Source organism: Tenrec ecaudatus, chromosome 16 (genome assembly GCF_050624435.1).
Source record: "Tenrec ecaudatus isolate mTenEca1 chromosome 16, mTenEca1.hap1, whole genome shotgun sequence".
Taxonomy (NCBI): Eukaryota; Metazoa; Chordata; class Mammalia; order Afrosoricida; family Tenrecidae; genus Tenrec; species Tenrec ecaudatus.
The window spans coordinates 64,331,305-64,350,362 of record NC_134545.1 but is presented as its reverse complement, the minus strand read 5'-3'; the positions used below and the strand labels follow the sequence as shown (position 1 = coordinate 64,350,362).

Sequence of the window (19,058 nt, the reverse complement as noted above, 5' to 3'; positions counted from 1 at the left end):
ATATTGAAAGCTCTCATCTGTGCAATTATATATACACCAGTCTAGCAGGATTTGCAAGGTAAGACCGAGATCATAATATTGGGGGGAGGAAGGAGTGTTGTGTGTTTTGTAAACTGCCCCCTGAATGCATTTTCTCCTCCATGCAGGCCCTCTGTACGGGAATGTCCAGTTATCCACAGATGGGCTCTGGGTCTCCACCTTGACCCCTTTCCATCAACTCCATGGGGTTGTTTATTTTTTAATTTCTTGTGTCTGCTCCTGTTGACATCTTGTGATCACACAGGTTGTTGTGCTTTTTCTGTGTGGACTTTGTTGCTTCCCTGCTAGATGGCCGTTTGTTTGGCTTGAGGCTTTTAAGACCCCAGACTTTTAATAGCATGGCACCATCTGCTTTCTTCACCACATTTGTTTACACGCCCAGTTTGTTTTCAGTGATTATGTCGGGGCGATGGGTCGCCCAGTCTCACATCATTATAACCAAGTGTTCTTGTGTTGAGGGAATATTTACGTAGAGGCCTAGAGTCCAAGGACTGCCTCAATGTATTGCCATATAAATATATGTACATAGGCCAATACACTTATTGTTATGCATTAATATATTTACATACGTACACCTCTATAAATTGTTTTATACCTTTATAAATAGTTTGGCTTCCTAGTGCTTTCTTCTATTTTTTTTTAACCTTCTTCCTGTCCCTGTATTGTGTTTCACCCCTTGTTTGCCTCTCAGTGATTCCTCACAGCTAGATTACAGCTGCTTCACCACTACCAGGAACTCTATGCCCTTGTCATCGATTTTTACATCCCTAGTTGTTCCCCTGTTAATGACCATGTTTGCTCACCGCCTCCTTCCCTCATCTCCTCCTCTCCCAAGACCCCCCTGGAACTGTGGGTCAGGTGCTTTCTCCTCAGGCTTGCTTCTTATGCCTATCTTATATAGGTAGACCAAGCAGATACAATGAAGACAAAACACTAACCAATTAACAGACAACCAACCAACAACAACAGCAACAAAAAAGAAGCAAAAAACCAAAACCAAAACAAAAAAGCCCTATACATAGTTTCAGGTCTGTCTGCTGACCTTTATGACTGTCTTCCCCACTAGTCTGGCGGGCCTCTAGGCACCACCCCACCACCCCAGTCTGAAGTCTGTTTTCGGGATTTCTTAGGGCTTCGTGACTTTGCTCCTATTGGTGGTCTGTAAGGTTCCCTTCTTGTTCCGCCCCACTGTGGGGAGGTCAGATCAGACTCACTGTCCGCGTGTCCCCACCATTGCCCTCTGTAGCACTCTGCTGCACTGTGGGGACATCAGATCTCAAGCTGTTGTCAGCCCTGCAGTTCTCTCTGTGTTTTAGCTGCTCTGAGTAGGGACGTTGTCCTCAGGACTTGGTGTGTCAGGATGGGGTTTAGCACCTCACTCTCTCTTTTTCTTAGTTTGCTTCTATATGGGAGGACAGGCCGGCCCCTCTCCCCAGCCTGTAGCTTCAGTGTTGACCTCTGCAATGCTTTCTTCTAGGGTGGGGGTCAGCATGGCTCGGATTAGGACCGGCCCAGAGCTCTCTCTGTTAATGGTTGCTCTTTTTAGCGTGTGTGACTTAGGTGAGTCATGTTTTTGCCTGTTCGTACTGTCATTGCAGACTTCGCTATCTTACAGCATTTACTGTAGTTGTCCTTTGTCCTTGAGTTTCTTCATTTACCTTGGTCCTGTTACACTGATGCCCTCCATATTGCAGTGCTTTTTCCGTAATAAATATGAACACGTTGACTATCTAGCAAGTGATGCCACTCTCGTCCTTGGTAACTGTCCAAGAATGGTGCTTTCTGTGTATCTAACTATTCTTGATTTTTTATGACAGTGGAGTCACTATATTTGTTCTCTGCGTGTGACTGATTTTACTCAGCATCATGCTCTCTGAAGTCGTCCACTTCATAAGACATTTCAAGTACTCCCCATTAATCTTTAGCCTCATGTAGTATTCCACATACCACAGTTTCTACTTTCATTCATGAGTTGATGAGCACTTAGCTTATTTCCGTCCCTTTGCTGTTGTGAATGGTTTCAGTGAACGTAAGTGTGCATGTCTGTTAGCCTCACTGTTCTCATTTGCTGGGATATATACCGATATACTCGTGTATAAGCTGCGTTTTCCAGCACAGTTTCTATGCAGTTTTTGTGGTAAAATTAGGTGCCGTGGCTGATATTCAGGTCAACTTACACATGAGTATCTATGGTATCTAAGAATGGGATTGCTGCATCATAGTTATTTCTATTTCCAGCTGTTTGGGGAAGCACTTTCCCATAGTGCCAGTCCAATTTTACATTACCACCAGCAATGTACAAGAGTTATGATCTCTCAACAAGTCAGAATCGCCTTGATGGCAGTGAGTGGATTCTATTACATGGGCCTGTATATCTGTCTGGACCAGGCTCTTTTGGGTTTTGTTGCTTGATCTTAAGTTCTGGACCTAGTCTTGTGGTATCTCCTACTTTATTCTTCCTTAATATTGCTTTAGCTATTGGGGGCCTCTTTCCTTCCATATAAAGCTGGAGATTAGTTTTCCCCTTTTGTTAAAAAGTGTTTGTGGGTCCACTTATATTTTGAGGAACTCACTCTGTCATCAACTAATTCTGACTCATAGCGACCCTATAGGACAGAGTAGAATTGCTCCTGTGGGTTTCCAAGACTGTAATTATTTACAGGAGTAGAAAGCCTCATTCTCCTATGGAACAGTCATGGTTTTGAACTGTTGACCTTATAGTTATCAGTCCAACCCACTATGCCACCAGGGCTCCATTTTTGAGGGACAGATACACTTAATTTTAACAATCAAATCTAACTTTGCCGCTTTTTCCTCTTACAGATGGGGCTGTAAGAGTTACAGTCTCAGAAACTCACAGGGGAGTTCTGTCCTGTCCTACAGTCGCCCCAAGTCGGCATCAACTCGATGGCAGTGCGTTTGAGTGGTGTCCTGTTCAGGACATCTGCATGTCTTGTTTAGGAACTCATTCTTCCCCAAGGCCATCAAGTTTTCTTTGAAAAGTTTTATTGTTTTGCCATTCCTACAATTGATTCTTTTGTATGGTTTGAAGTGGGGGACATAAAAATACTCAGTCGTTCCAGCACCATTTAATAAAAATATTCTCCTTCATCCTCTCCCCGCCTTCCACTAGTTTATCGCTGTTGTTGCTTTTTAATTCTTTAATTCTAAGTTTGCTATTGTTTCCTTTCCATTTTCATCACACTAATGTAATAACTGAAGTTAAAATAAGGACTGATTCCACTCAGATATCAAACATCATTACTTTTGCTTCCACATCAAAAGTGTTATATTTGTTTATCTAAGATGGTGATGACATCCTAAGCTGGCATTAAATACCATGTTGTTCTTTTCTTTGACGTGCAACTTTCATAGTAAAACTATCTCTGCTAGCTCCAGGGGACGTCATTCACATTGTGGTCTGTGAATGGCACCCCTGGGAGTTGGCCTGCACGGCAGCATGCAGCAGTCCTGAATGCTCTTTGAAATAACTGGCAAATAGAAAACACGAACTGTCTCTGTGCCTCCAGCAACCCCCTGTGTAATGCGTAAGTGTGACTTATATTGAAGTACAGGTCTGAAGTGTGCCAAAGTTTAAAGAGGTGGATTACAAGGTCAATGCTGAAGCCATCCATGTGACTTTCTATATTTACCAGATCGTATAATGCTACTTAAAAATTTTCAAGACAGTTTTATTGACATGCAATTCACATACCATATGTTCCGATGGTTTTAACATGTTATTTAAAGTTGTACAGTCAACACTACAATCAGTTTTAGAACATTTTCCTCATTCTTGTACTCATTATTATTAGCTCTTCATTTTTCCCAACCTCCCCAGCCATAACTTTATGAAACTATTAACCTAGTTACTGTCTCTATAGATTTACTTATCCTGGATTTCATTTAAAGAAACACCTTTTTACAAAAGAAAACAAACCCCCACCACAAAAATCCAACAAAAGTAACAACGTAAAACAGAAAAACCTTAATCCAAAAGAAAGCAGAAAATGATAAAAATGAGGGCAACTTTCAAATGGGTCAAGAGGGAGAACAAATGATGATGTATTCAGCTTTAACCTCACCACATATGCATTAGTCTACTTTCCCGGGCACTCTGTGTGGTCAGAGGGGCCAAATCGACAGAGGACTGTGCAGATGGCTCTTGGCTTTTCACTTCTGTAAACCAAGTGCTCAGAATTTAAGTACTAATACAGTGACTTCTAGTCTCGGAATTTATGATTAACAGTCCTTAGATCACACAGGGCTTCTTCCCCGTGGACTTAGATGACTGCCTGTCTTAAGCAAGCTTCTAAGATAAGACCCCCAGATGCTATTTTTTCTAATAGCCAGGCACCATCTGATTTCTTGACCATATTTTGCTATCCTACCCATCTGTTCCGTGATCTCTTCGTGAGTAACCGTACTTCTTAGTGTTTCTTATATCAGTGCTTATAAAGGGTTATTTTGAGTCAAATTATTTAATGGCAGTTCCTTCCTAGATCACTCTTCTGCCCTAGGAAATACGTCCTTTCTACAAATGTAAATTTTTCTTTAAAAACTAAAATAAACGTATCCAGGACTCCTTAGACTATTTTAAACTTCAATGACCACATCCACATTTTTATAGACAGAAGGACTACAGCTACTTTTAAGTTTCTAAGAATTCAGAGGATCTTTTCTATACCTTTTAAACCTATAACTTATGAATGCTCTCTCCCCGCCCCGCCCCCTGCCAATTGAGTAAGTTGTTCTGGAATTCCAGTCCTTAGTTTAATCATTAATATATGGGACCAGTGACTTGAAAATTTTTATTAGCATCATAGTCTGATGCCATTGTATTAAATCTTTATAATCGGAAGGTGGATGTAAAATCATCATCATGATGCCTGTTAGGAAGAATGTGGAAGTACTTCATAAACTTCTGCTATGATTAGCCTAGCTGGTTAAATTGAGCATGGAACCGAAAAAAGAGAACTATCCTGCCGCAAACCTGCAGCCCAGTGTGTTAGCTGCACCAGAAGCTGCTCGTGAGTAGCAGACTACCGACTTTGATGCGTGCAGGGCGGGCCCCACACCACCTCATTAACTCCTGCCAACATCGCCCAGAGCTGTGTCCTCGAAGTAGGACAGCAGCATCCTAAATAAACAGTAAGGACCAAATATTTAGTTTGAGGTCTTTTAAACCAGAAAAACTCAAACAACTATTCCTAACAGGAATTTTGTGTGGCCTTGGACACGTTACCGGATTAGCATACATTCTAAAAATTGAAAACACTTGTGACAGTGGGATGTGTTTTTAATATCTTAATGATTAATATTATTTTGATGATCCGTTTTTGCTATCATAATATGTTGTTTAAAAGGTTGTCCCCAGTGTTTTGTTTTAATTTTATATTTCTGCTTGTTAATCGTGTGTTTTTATCCACATTGTTTCTTATGTGGGGGGCGGTATATCGGTAAGCAATGCACAGAGGTAGTTGGTGAATCGTCATCTTCATTCTGTTTCCGGCCTACCTCATATAGATAGGGTCTCGGACAGCCTTCATTTCTCTGACCCATTCAGTGTTGTGGAGCTTGGTCTCAGTGGGAGCATCTGGTGCTCCTGTCTCCTTCATGGCAGAGCTCTAGACCTCCTTGAGTAGTCAGGAGCCCACGCCATGGATGCATTTGTGAATAATAATGGTGTGCTTCACCACTTCTTGAAGACAAAAATGACCCGTTTCTCACCACTTCTGTTGTCAGAAGCCATCACGCAAGGCCATCGCTGGGAAGAAATGTTCTTCTGTTTTAAGTGACCCAAGCAATTTTGTCTCTGCACCTGATATTATGCTAATCTTTTTAATGATGTGTAATCTCTACATCCACATAAAGGAGTAACTGATTTTTTTCCCCATTGCCGAATCCAATCATTTGCATCTCTATGAGGCCGAGATTTGTGATGGTTCTTTTGGTTAGCTTCTACTGATCACATTATTCCTTAAATGTTCTTGCTTGTCTCAAATACTATCAGACACCTTCTACTAGCAGACACGTAGACTTTGTGCTAAGTACTATAGAGAAACACAGGGATATAATGCATGAAAGTTCGGATGGCAAACAAACATTTTGGGAGGGGAGGAGAGGGAGGGAAGAGATTGGCATTTACTAAGAATTTATTGGCATGCAAAACTCCCTCCTGTCTGCCAGTGGGCACTTGTTATGACACTGAACAGGTTTCATTGGGGCTTCCAGACTCGGGGAGACTAGACAGAAAGGCATCTTCTTTTACAAATTAGCCAATGACAACCCAACGGCGAACAGCAGACCTATCCACAGTCAATCATGGAGATGGTGCAGGACCCGGCAGTGTTTTGTTCCACTCTGTGTCACTGTGAGTCGGAGACTCCACAGCAGCTCACAATTTCAACATGCAAGGCAGTTTCCGTACGTGTTTCCCTTTCATTCTGACGAATGTCCTTCAAGGTAGCCAGTGATATCCCTGTTGTAGGGGGCGCACTTCAGGTTGGAGACTGGCTAAGTAAATTGCCCAACATCTAATAAGAGTCATTAGCAAGGCTCGTTGCGACCTAGGTCCAACTCTAAAGCCCATGTTTTTGAAAGTGACCTCTGAGGAGAAGGTCCCTTTGAAAGGTGAGGGGTAACATTTGAGCATAAGAAGAGATACATGAAGAGCACAGGTTTTGAGAATGATGAGGGTAACGATGTACAAATGTGCGCTATACAATTGATGTATTGATGGATTGTGGGAAGAGTTGTATGAGCCCCCAATAAAATGATAAAAGAACAAAAAAGGAAGGTAAGGGAGAAAGTTATTTCAGGAAAAGGAAAATGATGAAGACCCCAAAGCTTTGTCATATGCAGGGAACATGCAGCTGGTCGAATAGTCTTCAAACTTTTTTGTTCTCAGGACCCTTTATAATTTATTTATTATGGTGGACTCCAAAGAGCTGTTCTTAATGTGCATTATGTCTATTAATACCAAATGCATTAGTAATTAAAACAAAAAACCCAAAATGACAACTATATTTTGTAAAACACACAAGAAGAGTAGCATGGTTTTCTAGTTTGTCCATCTTTTTTTTAAAAAAATCATGTTATTGGAGGCTCTTGCAGCTCTTGTAACAATCCATCCATCAGTTGTATCAAGTTCATATGTTGTACATATGTTGCCATTGTCATTTTCAAAACATTTTCTTTCTATTGAACCCTTGTTATCAGCTGCTCTTCTTTCCCTCCCTCCTCCTACCCTCATGAACCCTTGATAAATTGTGAATTTTTTCAAATCTTACACTGCTCGCTGCCTGCCTTCACCCATGTTTCTTTCCATCTTCTTGTCGAGTTTATAGATGACAGCTGGATTCTCACATGTTTGTGCATTCAGTCTGTTAAGATATCACATGTCATGAAGTCATTGGAAAACTCCAGTATACTCACAAGACACTGTGAGAATAAGAAAGACAAGGGGAAGATGGCGCCTGGTGGACAGCAAAGGCTTTGATGAATACATGAAGGAACTAGGAGTGGGAATGGCTCTTCGAAAAATGGGGGCGATGGCCAAGCCTGACTGTGTCATCACTTGTGATGGCAAAGCCCTCACCGTGAACGGAGAGCACTTTGAAAACCACACAGTTTTCTTGTAACCTGGGAGAGAAGTTTGAAGAAACCACAGCTGATGGCAGAAAAACTCAGACTGTCTGCAACTTCACAGATGGTGTTTTGGTTCAACACCAGGATTGGGATGGGAAGGAGAGCACAATCACTAGAAAATTGGAAAATTAGTGGTGGAATGCGTTATGAACAATGTCACCTGTACTCGGACCTATGAAAAAGTAGAATAAAAATTCCATCATCGCTTGGACAGGAATTAGCTGTGAGAAGGAACAAGCTCAGTTCAATGAGCAAATCTCCGTACTGCTTTGTTGTTGTTGTTATATTCCATTACTTGGATCACACACAGTTTTACATGCAACTATTTCCCAGTGTTGACTTGATTAGGATCACCCCTCTGATGAATAAATGAATGTGTTTGTGCTAAAAAAAAAAGAAAGACAAATAACATCTCAGTTTTGCTATGAAATTTGTTTTGACCTCACAGGCTTCCTGAATGCGGTGTAGGAAACTCTAGGAGTTCTTTGGAGAACCACTGGGTGAGTTTTAAAGCGGAGCCCAGTTGAAAGTGTAGGGTAAAGGGATTATATACTGGAAAAGGCTCTCATTGACTGAATTTGGTCTTTAATAAGCAATGAGGGGGCTTTGAAATCTTCTAAGCAGAGGAATGAAGCAAGCAAATCTGTGCTTTTAAAAGATTCTCATGAAATAATACACAGAGTATTAGGAGGCAATTATAATTGACCTCTAAATTGATTTGGGCAGTACTGAGCCCCGATGCAAACATTTGACTGCTGACCACAGTCGCAGCAGCTCAAAGCCACCACAGGAGAAAACTGAGGCTTTTTATTTGAGTGGGAATTGACTCAAGGACGGCAACTTTGTTGTTTCTTATAAGCAAAAGGTACAGCGAGTGAAGCCGTGGACCGCTCATCAAAATGTCAGTAGTTTGAGACCATCAGTCTGGTCCACGGGAGAAAGGTGAGGCAGTGAGCTACCATAAGCTTTATTGTCTCAAAAGTCCTTTAGAGCAGTTTGACTCCATCCAGTAGGGTCAGTGTGAGCCAGAATCAACTTGATAACACTGGGTTTTAGGTGAATAATAAGCACTGTTAATGGGTGTTAAGGCAGAATTCATCAATTGGGCATCAAAAAGTTTGTTTATTGCAGTGGTTTGGAATTGAACCTGTAATACTTTTATCTCTGGAGATATGCCTGTTTGGAGTCGATCTTTTGTATCTTCAGGTTCCACAGTTGCAAATTCAACCAATAATGGATGGAGAATATGAGTGATAGGAGCCAATTGAGTGCTCAAAGAAGTTCCTCAAAGTTAAGGTACTAGTAAAATAATGTAGTAACACAAAGTACCAGTAATATAACATTTAAATTGTATTGGATATTGTAAGTAATCCAGAGGTGATTTAAAGTAGGATATTTATAAGTTCTACTAGGGGGTACATACACACACACACACACACACACACACACACACCAGAATTTCCCCCCCCCCACAATCTCTCTATTCAAACATCACCTTTTTCAAAGTACCCTCCATCACACTTCATACATTTGTCAACTCTGCGATTCCATTCTTGATACACTTTTCAAACTCATCTGTTTGGATGGCTGACAGCATCTCCCTCATTTTTTCTTCATCTCTTCTATGTCCTCAAATTACTGTCCTTGCATGTCCCTCTTCATTCCCAGAAACAAAAAGAAGTCACATGAAGAGAGGTCAGGTGAGAAAGGTCCATGGGGCAAGAGAGGCGTGCTGTCTTTTGCCAAAAACTGGCACACAGATGGCTGCGTGAGCAGGTGCATTTTCGTGGTGTCAAAACCAGTCCTCCCGTCTGCCAGAAATCAGGCCTTTTTTTTTCCACACAGTTAGGCAATCTTTTCAGAGCCTCTAAATAGAAAGTTTGATTAACAGTCTGATCTATTGGAACGAACTCCAAATGCGCCATGAGTTGACATATTCATCCATTTGGGAAGTTGACGGAGTTCCAGAATGAGGTTTGTCATCAACTGGCATTTCAGCCGTTTTGAAACAAGAAAACCACGTGCACACTTGACCATGTGAGCTGCACTGGATCTCACCACAGTTTCTGTGGCATTTTCCTTAGCAGGAAACAAAAGTCTACCAGCACATGCTGTTCTCTTCAATGAGGTTTGAGAGAAACTGCTTTTACAAAACAATTCAGTGACTAGAAAGAACCTTGCCAGGTGACGCCACTGGGGACACTAATTCAAAGAGTTGCTGATGTCCACCTAGTGGGAGAAAGGGATACTACAAAATCTCTGCTCCACCCAATGCAATTCCGGGTTCTTTGGGGTACCTCTTCGTATGTTAATACTGTGCCGTATCTTTTTTTTTTTTTTAATTTTAACAATTTATTGGGGCTCATACAATTCTTTTCACAGTTCATATATATACATACATCAATTGTATAAAGCACATCTGTACAGTCTTTGCCCTAATCATTTTTTTCTCTTTTCTTCTTTTACATTTTATTAGGGACTCATACAACTCTTACCACAATCCATACATATACATACATCAATTGTATAAAGCACATCCATACATTCCCTGCCCCAATCATTCTCAAGGCATTTGCTCTCCACTTAAGCCCCTTGCATCAGGTCCTCTTTTTTTTCCCCTCCTCCCTCCCCCTTCCCCCTCCCTCATATGCCCTTGGTAATTTATACATCGTTGTTTTGTCATATCTTGCTACTGTGCCGTATCTTTAAGGGACTAGAGCATCCTCTGGTTTTGGTATCCGTGTGGCGTCTTGGAATCAAACTCACAAGGATACCAGTGGATGGTTGTGAAGGGTTTTCTAATTGACAGCTGCGCAGTATTTTATAATATGAATGTATCACTGTATGGAACCACTTCTTTACTGAAGATCCTGTAGGGCATTTTCAGTTTTTCATAGTCACACAGAAGGCTGCACTGATGAACATACTTAGGGACGTGTCTTAGGCTGTCAGGACTGTTCTTTCTTTGAGGTGAAATAGCGGCATCAGAAATCAGACCTACACAGTCTCCACTTTCACTGTCGTTGCCTCAGTGTGCGTGACATGTCTGTTTTCCACCAACCCCCTGGATGGACATGTTCTAACACTTTGACTACACGTACATTTCTCTCTGGCTTTCTAATGATAAATGTACATAATTAATTGCATCAGGAAGGTGATCTGAATAAGGGAGTTCCACCTTAAAAATCGTCTGACAACTTATTGGCTGTTCAATACTGCTTTTTATGTGTTACTCTTATGCCCTAAACAATTATTAAAACCTGAATACTTTTAAATGCATCGTCTTTGAGATATTTTATGTGTACTTAAACTCAGCAGCATATAAAAGTTTAACCATGAAGAGTCTGGGCAGAAAGCCTGATGGTGAGGGAGCAGTTACTGGAAGGACCTATAGCAGAGGTTCTCAACCTTCCTAATGCCACGACCTTTAATACAGTTCCTCATGTTGTGGTGACACCCCCCCAACCATAAAATGATTTTCGTTGCTATGTCATAACTGTAATTTTGCTAGTTATGAATCAGGCAACCCCTGTCATTTGACCCCCAAGTTCTAGCACATTCTTCTGGCATAATATGAAAATCCCTAGATAAATACTTCATGTATCTTCATGATTCTAAAAGTAGATAAAAAAGAATGCTAGCTATCTAATCCTGAAATCTAGGATGCAGTTATATATGCTAGCTAGAGCCGAATTTTAGCAGAACTCACATAACCAAGTGGTTTCAGAAACATTTTGGAATAAGCAAAATTAAAAGAGAGAATTTGATGAATATAAGTGATCCTTAATTTTTTGTATATTATTTAAAAGTGCAGTGTCTAAGGAAAAAAGATGGGGTTATAATTTGTTTGGTTGTAGTTTTATATCTTGACCTGGTTGGCACATCCTAGAATTTTCTAAAATATCATCTGTGTTAGTCTGGGTAGACCAGAGAAACATTCATAGAGATGCTCATATGTGTATAAGAAGAGTTTTATATACAAGAGCAATTTAATATTGAGAAAACGTCCCAGCCCGGTCCAGATCAAGTCCATAAGTCCGATATTAACCCATATGTCTGATAACAATCTATAAAGTCCTCTTCAGACTCACGAAACACATGAAATGATGCCGAATGCAGGAGGATCACAGCTCAGTGGGTGGAAAGTGTTGTGGATCCAGTGGCGGTGTAAGCATCTCAGCACCGGCAGGGGTTTGTCTCTATGTGGCTCCTCCAGCTCAGGGAACTAGGGAACTAGTCCATGTCTCTTCTCAGCCGGAATGTCTCCCAGGGAGTCAGCCTGCGTCCTGCCACCAGAGAGCTATTTAACCCCTTCATGCCTCCAAATGAGAACATCAAGCTGCGACCTGATTGACAGGTCAAACTCCACCTTAATCCTCGCAAATTGACAACAGGTTATATAATTACCACATCATCTTACCTTTTTTTAAAGATCTGTGTATTTGTGGGTGGGGAATGGTCTCTGCTGGGTCTCTGTCATTTTATCTGCACATGTGCACCATTGCATCAGTTGCATTGTTTCCAGACAATGTATTAGGGCATATTTTCAGGTACATGGTTTTCAGATAGAGGGTTTGACAAAGAGAACCCCCACCTAAAGATTCTAAGATATGTAAGTACTCTCACCAGAGCACTACTGAAATAAACAACTGTGAGGGTGGCGCAGAGTGGTGTTTTGTTCTGTTGATGAATTGCTATGAATTGGAACTGATGCTGAGGCACCTTATAGCAACAATAATCAATTTTTGATGTGTGGTCCAATCAGGTGCTTCTTTCCTATAATCACTGAGTTTTAATAAGACACCTTTGAAATTTTGCAAAATTCAATTGTTGAATTTCATCTCTTAGCCCTACCTCTTCTTAACAAAGGAGGTACAATCAGGACACAGAGCAAAAAAGAAAAAAAAAAGGGAAACCTTTATTTTTACATAATATTTTAAGGGAATTTAAAGAGCAGCATGCCATTTGGAATCTGAATAGGTTCAAGGCTTTTCTGAGTAAAACAGAATTAAGTTTCTATTGTGATACACAAACTCATAGCCCTTCAGTGATTTCACTTCGTAGCATCCCAGTGGGGCATAGCAGAACTGCTTCCTAGGATCTCCAAGGCTGTGCATCTTTACAGAAATACATCGCCACCTCTTTCTCCCGAGGACTGGTTGTTGGGATTGACCCATTCAGTTCGCAGCTAAGTGCTTTAACTACTGCATCAGTGGGCCTCAGATTGTGTATGTGCATTATTTATTTATTTGTAAATAATTTAAATAGTTTTGTTGGCATAGACTTCACACATCATATAGTTTAAGTATTCAATTGGGCAATCATCACCAGAGTCAATTTCAAAATATTGTCTTCTAGTACACATGGCTGTTAGTGCCTCATTTCACCCAAACGCACCTGCCATGCTGCTAAGTAATTATTAATCCAGCTATTGTCTCTATCCAGTTATTTACCTGTTTTGGGTTTCATAATGGAAAATCATACAAAACACAAACAAGAAGCAAACAAAAAGCCAACAGTGACTTGACAAACAGAAAAATCTCAACAGAAAAGAAAGCAGAAAATATTAAAAACAGAAACAACTTAAAATGGGCCCAAACGAAGATCAAATGTAATGATATTATATTTTAATATCTCATCTGCCATAAACGACTTTACAAAGCTGCCTGAAAACAAGGTGATTTACATCCCTGGACGGGTCTTAATCCACGTAGGGACCTTATAAATGGATTCTGCGCTTCCACTGTCCTCTACAGGCTTCGCTGCATGATTTATTTGCATCTGTATTATCTCTATGTGGAACCAGTTTGGTATGTTCCAAAACATGACTTGACCATTCTTTCTTTTTATCTAACTTTCAAGCAAGGAGTGTCTGTGGTGCAGTGGGGGTAGTGTTGGACTATTAACTGACAGGTGGAGGTTCAGACGCATTCATTGACTGTTCTGCAGGAGAAAGAGAAGGCAGTCTCTGCTTCTGTAAAGAAGCACAGCGGGAGGGGGAGCCGGGAGGGAGGGGAAAGGAGGAGCTGGTGGGGAGGCTTACGTGGAGAGCAATGCTTTGAGAATGAGAGAGTAATGAATGTACAAATGTGCTATAAAAAAAAAAAATTAAAAGCCACAGGGTGGCAGAATAGATTGTTTTTAAAGAAGAAGCATCATCGTGGAGAGCAAATGTTTTGAGAATTATGAGGGTAGCGAATGTACTAATGTGCTTTATACAGTTGATGCATGTATGGATTGTGATAAGAGTTGTACGAGCCCCCAATAAAATGATTTAAAAAGGAAAAGTAGTACAGCCTGAGAAAATGCGGGGCAGCGCTGTTCCACCTTACAGAGCCCGGTGAGGCAGGGCAACTCGATGACAGTGTTCTGTTTGTTTGTTTTCCATCTCTGTGTAAGTCTTAAATAATTTCCTCTTAATGGGTTTTTGATTGTTTTCCTCAAAAAATAAACAATAAATGTTTTTGCTTTTCTTTAGGAATTAAGTGATTTGCAACGTGATCCACCCGCTCACTGTTCAGCTGGACCTGTGGGAGATGACTGTAAGCTTTGCTCTATTTCTAGCATTTTGCTACCATATTAATAATGTATGTTTAAACATTTATTAATGACTCCAAAACTCCTTTGTTTGTTGCAGTGTTCCACTGGCAAGCAACTATTATGGGGCCTGTAAGTATGATTCATATATATGCAATTAATCCCTCAGCCATTATTCTTGCCATTTCACCTTCAATCGATGTTTGTGGCTAACGCTGAATTTGCTTGCACACTTAAAACCTCAGAAAGCAAAATATGATGGAGGGTTCATGATGTTCATGTTCTCCTTTGCCGGGTCCTTAATCGCTCTGCGTGGCCATGGGTCACCCACAACTTGCAACCCCATGCGATTGCTTTATCTTTAAAAGAAGAACACACCCACACAGAGTCATTGGCTCAGAACCAAGCATAATCATTCACACATTGATAGTTTTACTAGATCATAAATAAGTCTAAGTAAGGCACCACTTTTCAATATTGTTTCATCACTGTACCTATTTATGAGGGAAAACTGATAAAATATTGCCCTGAATCTGTCTTTGCCAACTCATGTGTGTTGTTTTAATATGGTTGCAATTTTCCTGAAGTTACAATTACCTGACTTCTATTAATATTTGTTATCCTTGGTTAAAATGTTTCTTTGTATACCTGAGAGGCGGTTAGGACTTGAAACAAGCTTTTCGTGAGCAAAATAACCTGGTCATATACGAATGGGCATTGACCGCTCACGACTAGATTCTAGGATTGAGTGTGGTTTAGTTTCCTAGGACTGCTGTGACAAAATACCACAAGGGGGTAGTTTAAAGAACAGAAATGTATTTTCTCAAAGTTCAGGAGATGCGATGTCTGAAGGACCTAGGGAGGGTCTCCATCTATTTCAGCCTCTGGTGGCTGCTCTCAATCCTTGGCATTCCTGGCCTTTGTAATTGTAGCTCCACCCACCTCCACAGTCTGTCTGCCCCATCTGTGCCTCTGTTTCTACATTCCTTTTTTATAACCCAGAAATGATTAGGCTGAGACCCATACTGCTCTGGTATGAATATATTAACAAAACGAAAGAAAAACCCCATTTCTATACAAAGTCACGTGTGGGTACAGGATTATGATTTCAACAGATATTTGTGGGAGGGGTGGCAGGGACAAGGACAAGGGGTGCAACATAATCCATAGCAGAGTGCATTAGTGGCTTATATCCACGAACTTCATTTCCTCCTCCTTAACCTGTGAAAGGACTTTTAATGTAGTAAGCCATAGAATTTATATTGCCATGCATTTGTCAAAAAAAAAATTCAGTGTAGGATTCCTAGGTAAGTATCAACATGTTGTTTAGTTTTTTAAAGGGTAAATAACTCAATAAGAATCTAATTATTTGGTTTTTATTGCTTACTAAGAAACTTCAAAATGTTATCCATTTAAAAGCCCTCCCATCACAGGTAAATTGTAGCCTTTCAAAAGATTTATTTGTTAAATCATATGTAGCAAATAATTCTGTTACACACGCCTCCCCTCTTTATTTTAATAATGTGAACCTGCCACTCTATAGTACTCTATAGTATCATTTAAATAGCAAAGCTACACTTACCTATCATTTCCATTTGCATGTTTTCTACCTTCCTTGTAATTGTTGATGAACTAGAATTAAACAACATACACCATAAGAATAATTAGATATCACAGTGCTCTAATAGAGACATGTAGAAACTTAAGAAGGAAATAATAATACTCCTGCTGCTGGTACCAAAATGTTAATCAAACATAGTATATTTAGTTGAATGTGCAATATAAATTTAGATGTGTTTTTGCTCCCTTTTTTCTAGTCTTTTTTTGGGGGGATGGCGTGTCATAAGTATTTTCTATCGGCCACAAAGCAAGATGGCTAAATTTACATTCCCTTTGCCTAGTTGATTCCAAATTTGATACTTCAGTGAAGATTGGAATTTACTTAGCTTTGTTTTTGGCCTTTTTTGTTCTTTATTCATTATGGATATAAATTAGCTCTACTATTTTGAATGATACATCAACATAGAATTTGGAATGAGACACTAATCAAGTGTAGCATATTTTCTATTAATACCTTTTTGTCCCCATTAATATCTTATAAACTGTTTCCAAATGAAGATTTGCCGTCTAACTCGTATAACAGTAACAGTGTCCCTTAATCTTTTCTCTTTGTAACTTAGCTTTTTTGGTTAAGGAAGAGGCAAAGTACTACCCTTAAACCTTTTTAAAATGCTGATTGCTACTGCGGAAAATTATTCTTTTCTTACAACAGTCGTGTGGTTCTCATCTTAGGGAGTCTGTCTTCATAAACAGATTTGTTGGGCATATCACACCGCTGTGTGTGTGTGTGTCCTGTTTTGTTTTGTCTTATACGCTATGATGTCAACATTATTGGTTGGAAAATCCTCCTTCACATCTGCAGAGAGAGGGAAACCTGTTTTCAAGGTAAATAATTTGAATTTATGGCACACAAAAAAAGTAAAAGCCTTATTTTTTTCCCCCTACGTAGATAATCTTTAGGGGAAAGTTACTTTGTTACTAAATAAATGTAATAATTCAATACTGATGCAAATGTTTTGTAATTTCAGCCTGATAGCGCCTATCAAGGTGGCGTCTTCTTTCTCACTGTACACTTTCCAACAGACTATCCTTTTAAACCACCAAAGGTATTTTTATTTTTATGATTGATATGACTCCCAGGGCTGGAATTTTATCATCTAGAAGTGTTTTCATGATTTTGTAGATTGTGATGTCAATCGGGGCAGTTGTGATTCAGTAGTAGAATTCTCATCTTCTATGCAGGAGACTTGGGTTCTATTCCTGGCAAAAGTCACTACCAGACGGTCTTTCAGCAGACCCTCCAAAAACAAACATACTAGGAAGAAAGGCCTGGTAATCTACTTTGAAAAAATAAGCCAATGAAAACCATATGGGTTCCAGTGATCTTGATGTCTGTCCCATTATACTTGGGGTCACAGTGAAGTAGAAGCCTATTTGATAGCAACTAATAATGAGAGGGACAATAAAATAGACCTTTCTTATGCAAATATTTGCTGTGTTTGTAAAACAAGAAGGCAATGTCCAAGATGTTAGAAACTTTGTTTCGTTCCTATTTTTTTGGATAAGTGTAAATTGGGAAGTTTTTATAGTCAAGAATCAGACTTTTCCATTCAAGGGATTGTATTCTCCAAGTTGGCCCTCTCTTACTCCATGTTTAGTATTTAACAAACACTTATTGAGAATCTACCATGTTCTGTTTCATTAGGGAATATCAAAGTCAATATGACATAGACCTCTTACTTGGTGTGTTGGGAGATAAAACATTCTTACCAGTTTTAATTTAGATTGTATTTAAACAGGAAACAGACAAGTGATGGGGATGTCAAAAGGGGAACTTTTTATTTTAACAGTTTCTATCAGAAAATAATTATTTTCCGTTTCTAAAACAATAAACATTCATATGAAGTGGTATGATCCAGCTCGTTTGGTAGATTTCTTCAGATAGATTAGCAAAGTAAGACCTTTCAACTTTCCCCTGAAAACCAGAGCTAGCCACCCTAGTTTTAGATCCAACTGTCACTTTGAGACCTCACTCATAATCACTTTAAGAAAAGGATTACAAAAACAAACAAAAGGGTGACTGCCGTGTAAAGAAAGCCAGGCTTCATTACTTCCGATGCTACTCAGCCAGTTGATACCAGCTATTGTTGACAACTCCTCAGAGTTTCCACAGCACTTCTCAATCCCTGGGGGAGAGGTTGAGGGTCACTGGTGTATTTACTTTTACCTTCCCAAGAGCTAGAACATGTGTGACTCAAAGTTCTCATTCATTTGGGTTGAATACATTTCTTCTCTAAAATGATATCAAGTTGAGGCCATTTCCCCCCAGAACAGATGGGTTTTGTTTTGTTCATAGTTCATGGGTTGTCACTTTTTGTTTTGTTTTGTTTTTGTGTACAGATTGCTTTCACAACAAAAATTTATCATCCAAACATAAATAGTAATGGAAGTATTTGTCTTGATATCCTGAGGTCACAGTGGTCACCAGCTCTGACTGTATCAAAAGGTAATTTTATTTATCAGATTATATATACCTCTGAGTTTATAAAGACAGAAAATTATACCGCAGAAGTATGTAAGGTCAAAGTTTAAAAAAAAAAAAAAGAAATTCATGCTTTGTTTTGCTTTGCTTTTGGAGCTTTTGTGTGATGCTCCACTGTGTCTCTTATTAGTTAGCTTGGAGGAGCGGATGAACAATTCTCAATAATAGTGCGACAAGAAAATGTAAATGTCAGTGCTAGAACTTTGGGGATGCATAAACCTATTTCCATTTCACCCCTTTAGTTTCAGGTGGATCTTTTTTAAAAAGAGAGTGAGTCAGAAGTCAAAATAAGTTTTTCGGGGCAGTTGTCCGTTTATTAAAAAGACACCGTAAGACTTTACATTTGATTTACTTTCAAGGAGAACAGAAAGGATATTTGGCCAGTAAAATAAGTGAATCAAAATGAAAGCCATGCATTATGCTTTGGGAGAGTGACAGCACACGTCGCATGTCAGCCTAAACGTACATTCAGTATTGCCACTGAAAGACTGGCCTGGTGAGTGCGGGGTGGTGCTGAGCGTCACCTCTCAGCAATGTGTAGAGGCCATCCGAAGCCATCCCTGCTTCATTAGCCAAGACCGTTTCCTGTGCCAGGGCTCTTCAGTTTGTGTCTTGTTTTTCTGTCAGAGGATAACTTGACATTTGGACACTATTGTTTGGCTAGAAGTATCTGTCCCTGAAGTAACTTGGTAGTTATCCTTTTCTGTAGAATTCAAGAAAGCGGTTTCCC

At 39.8% G+C, this 19,058-nt stretch overlaps 1 protein-coding gene across 3 annotated transcripts in view; it reads left to right on the top strand.

Annotated features, from left to right (window-relative positions):
• UBE2D1 (ubiquitin conjugating enzyme E2 D1) overlaps nt 1–19,058 on the top strand; it is a 42,575-nt gene that overhangs the window by 19,389 nt on the left and 4,128 nt on the right. For all 3 annotated transcript variants that reach the window (XM_075534172.1, XM_075534171.1, XM_075534173.1), the window contains exons 2-5: nt 14,168–14,231; nt 14,327–14,358; nt 16,815–16,892; nt 18,187–18,292. In XM_075534172.1, the coding sequence (XP_075390287.1) occupies nt 14,168–14,231; nt 14,327–14,358; nt 16,815–16,892; nt 18,187–18,292 (280 nt within the window). The remainder of the gene's footprint in view (nt 1–14,167; nt 14,232–14,326; nt 14,359–16,814; nt 16,893–18,186; nt 18,293–19,058) is intronic.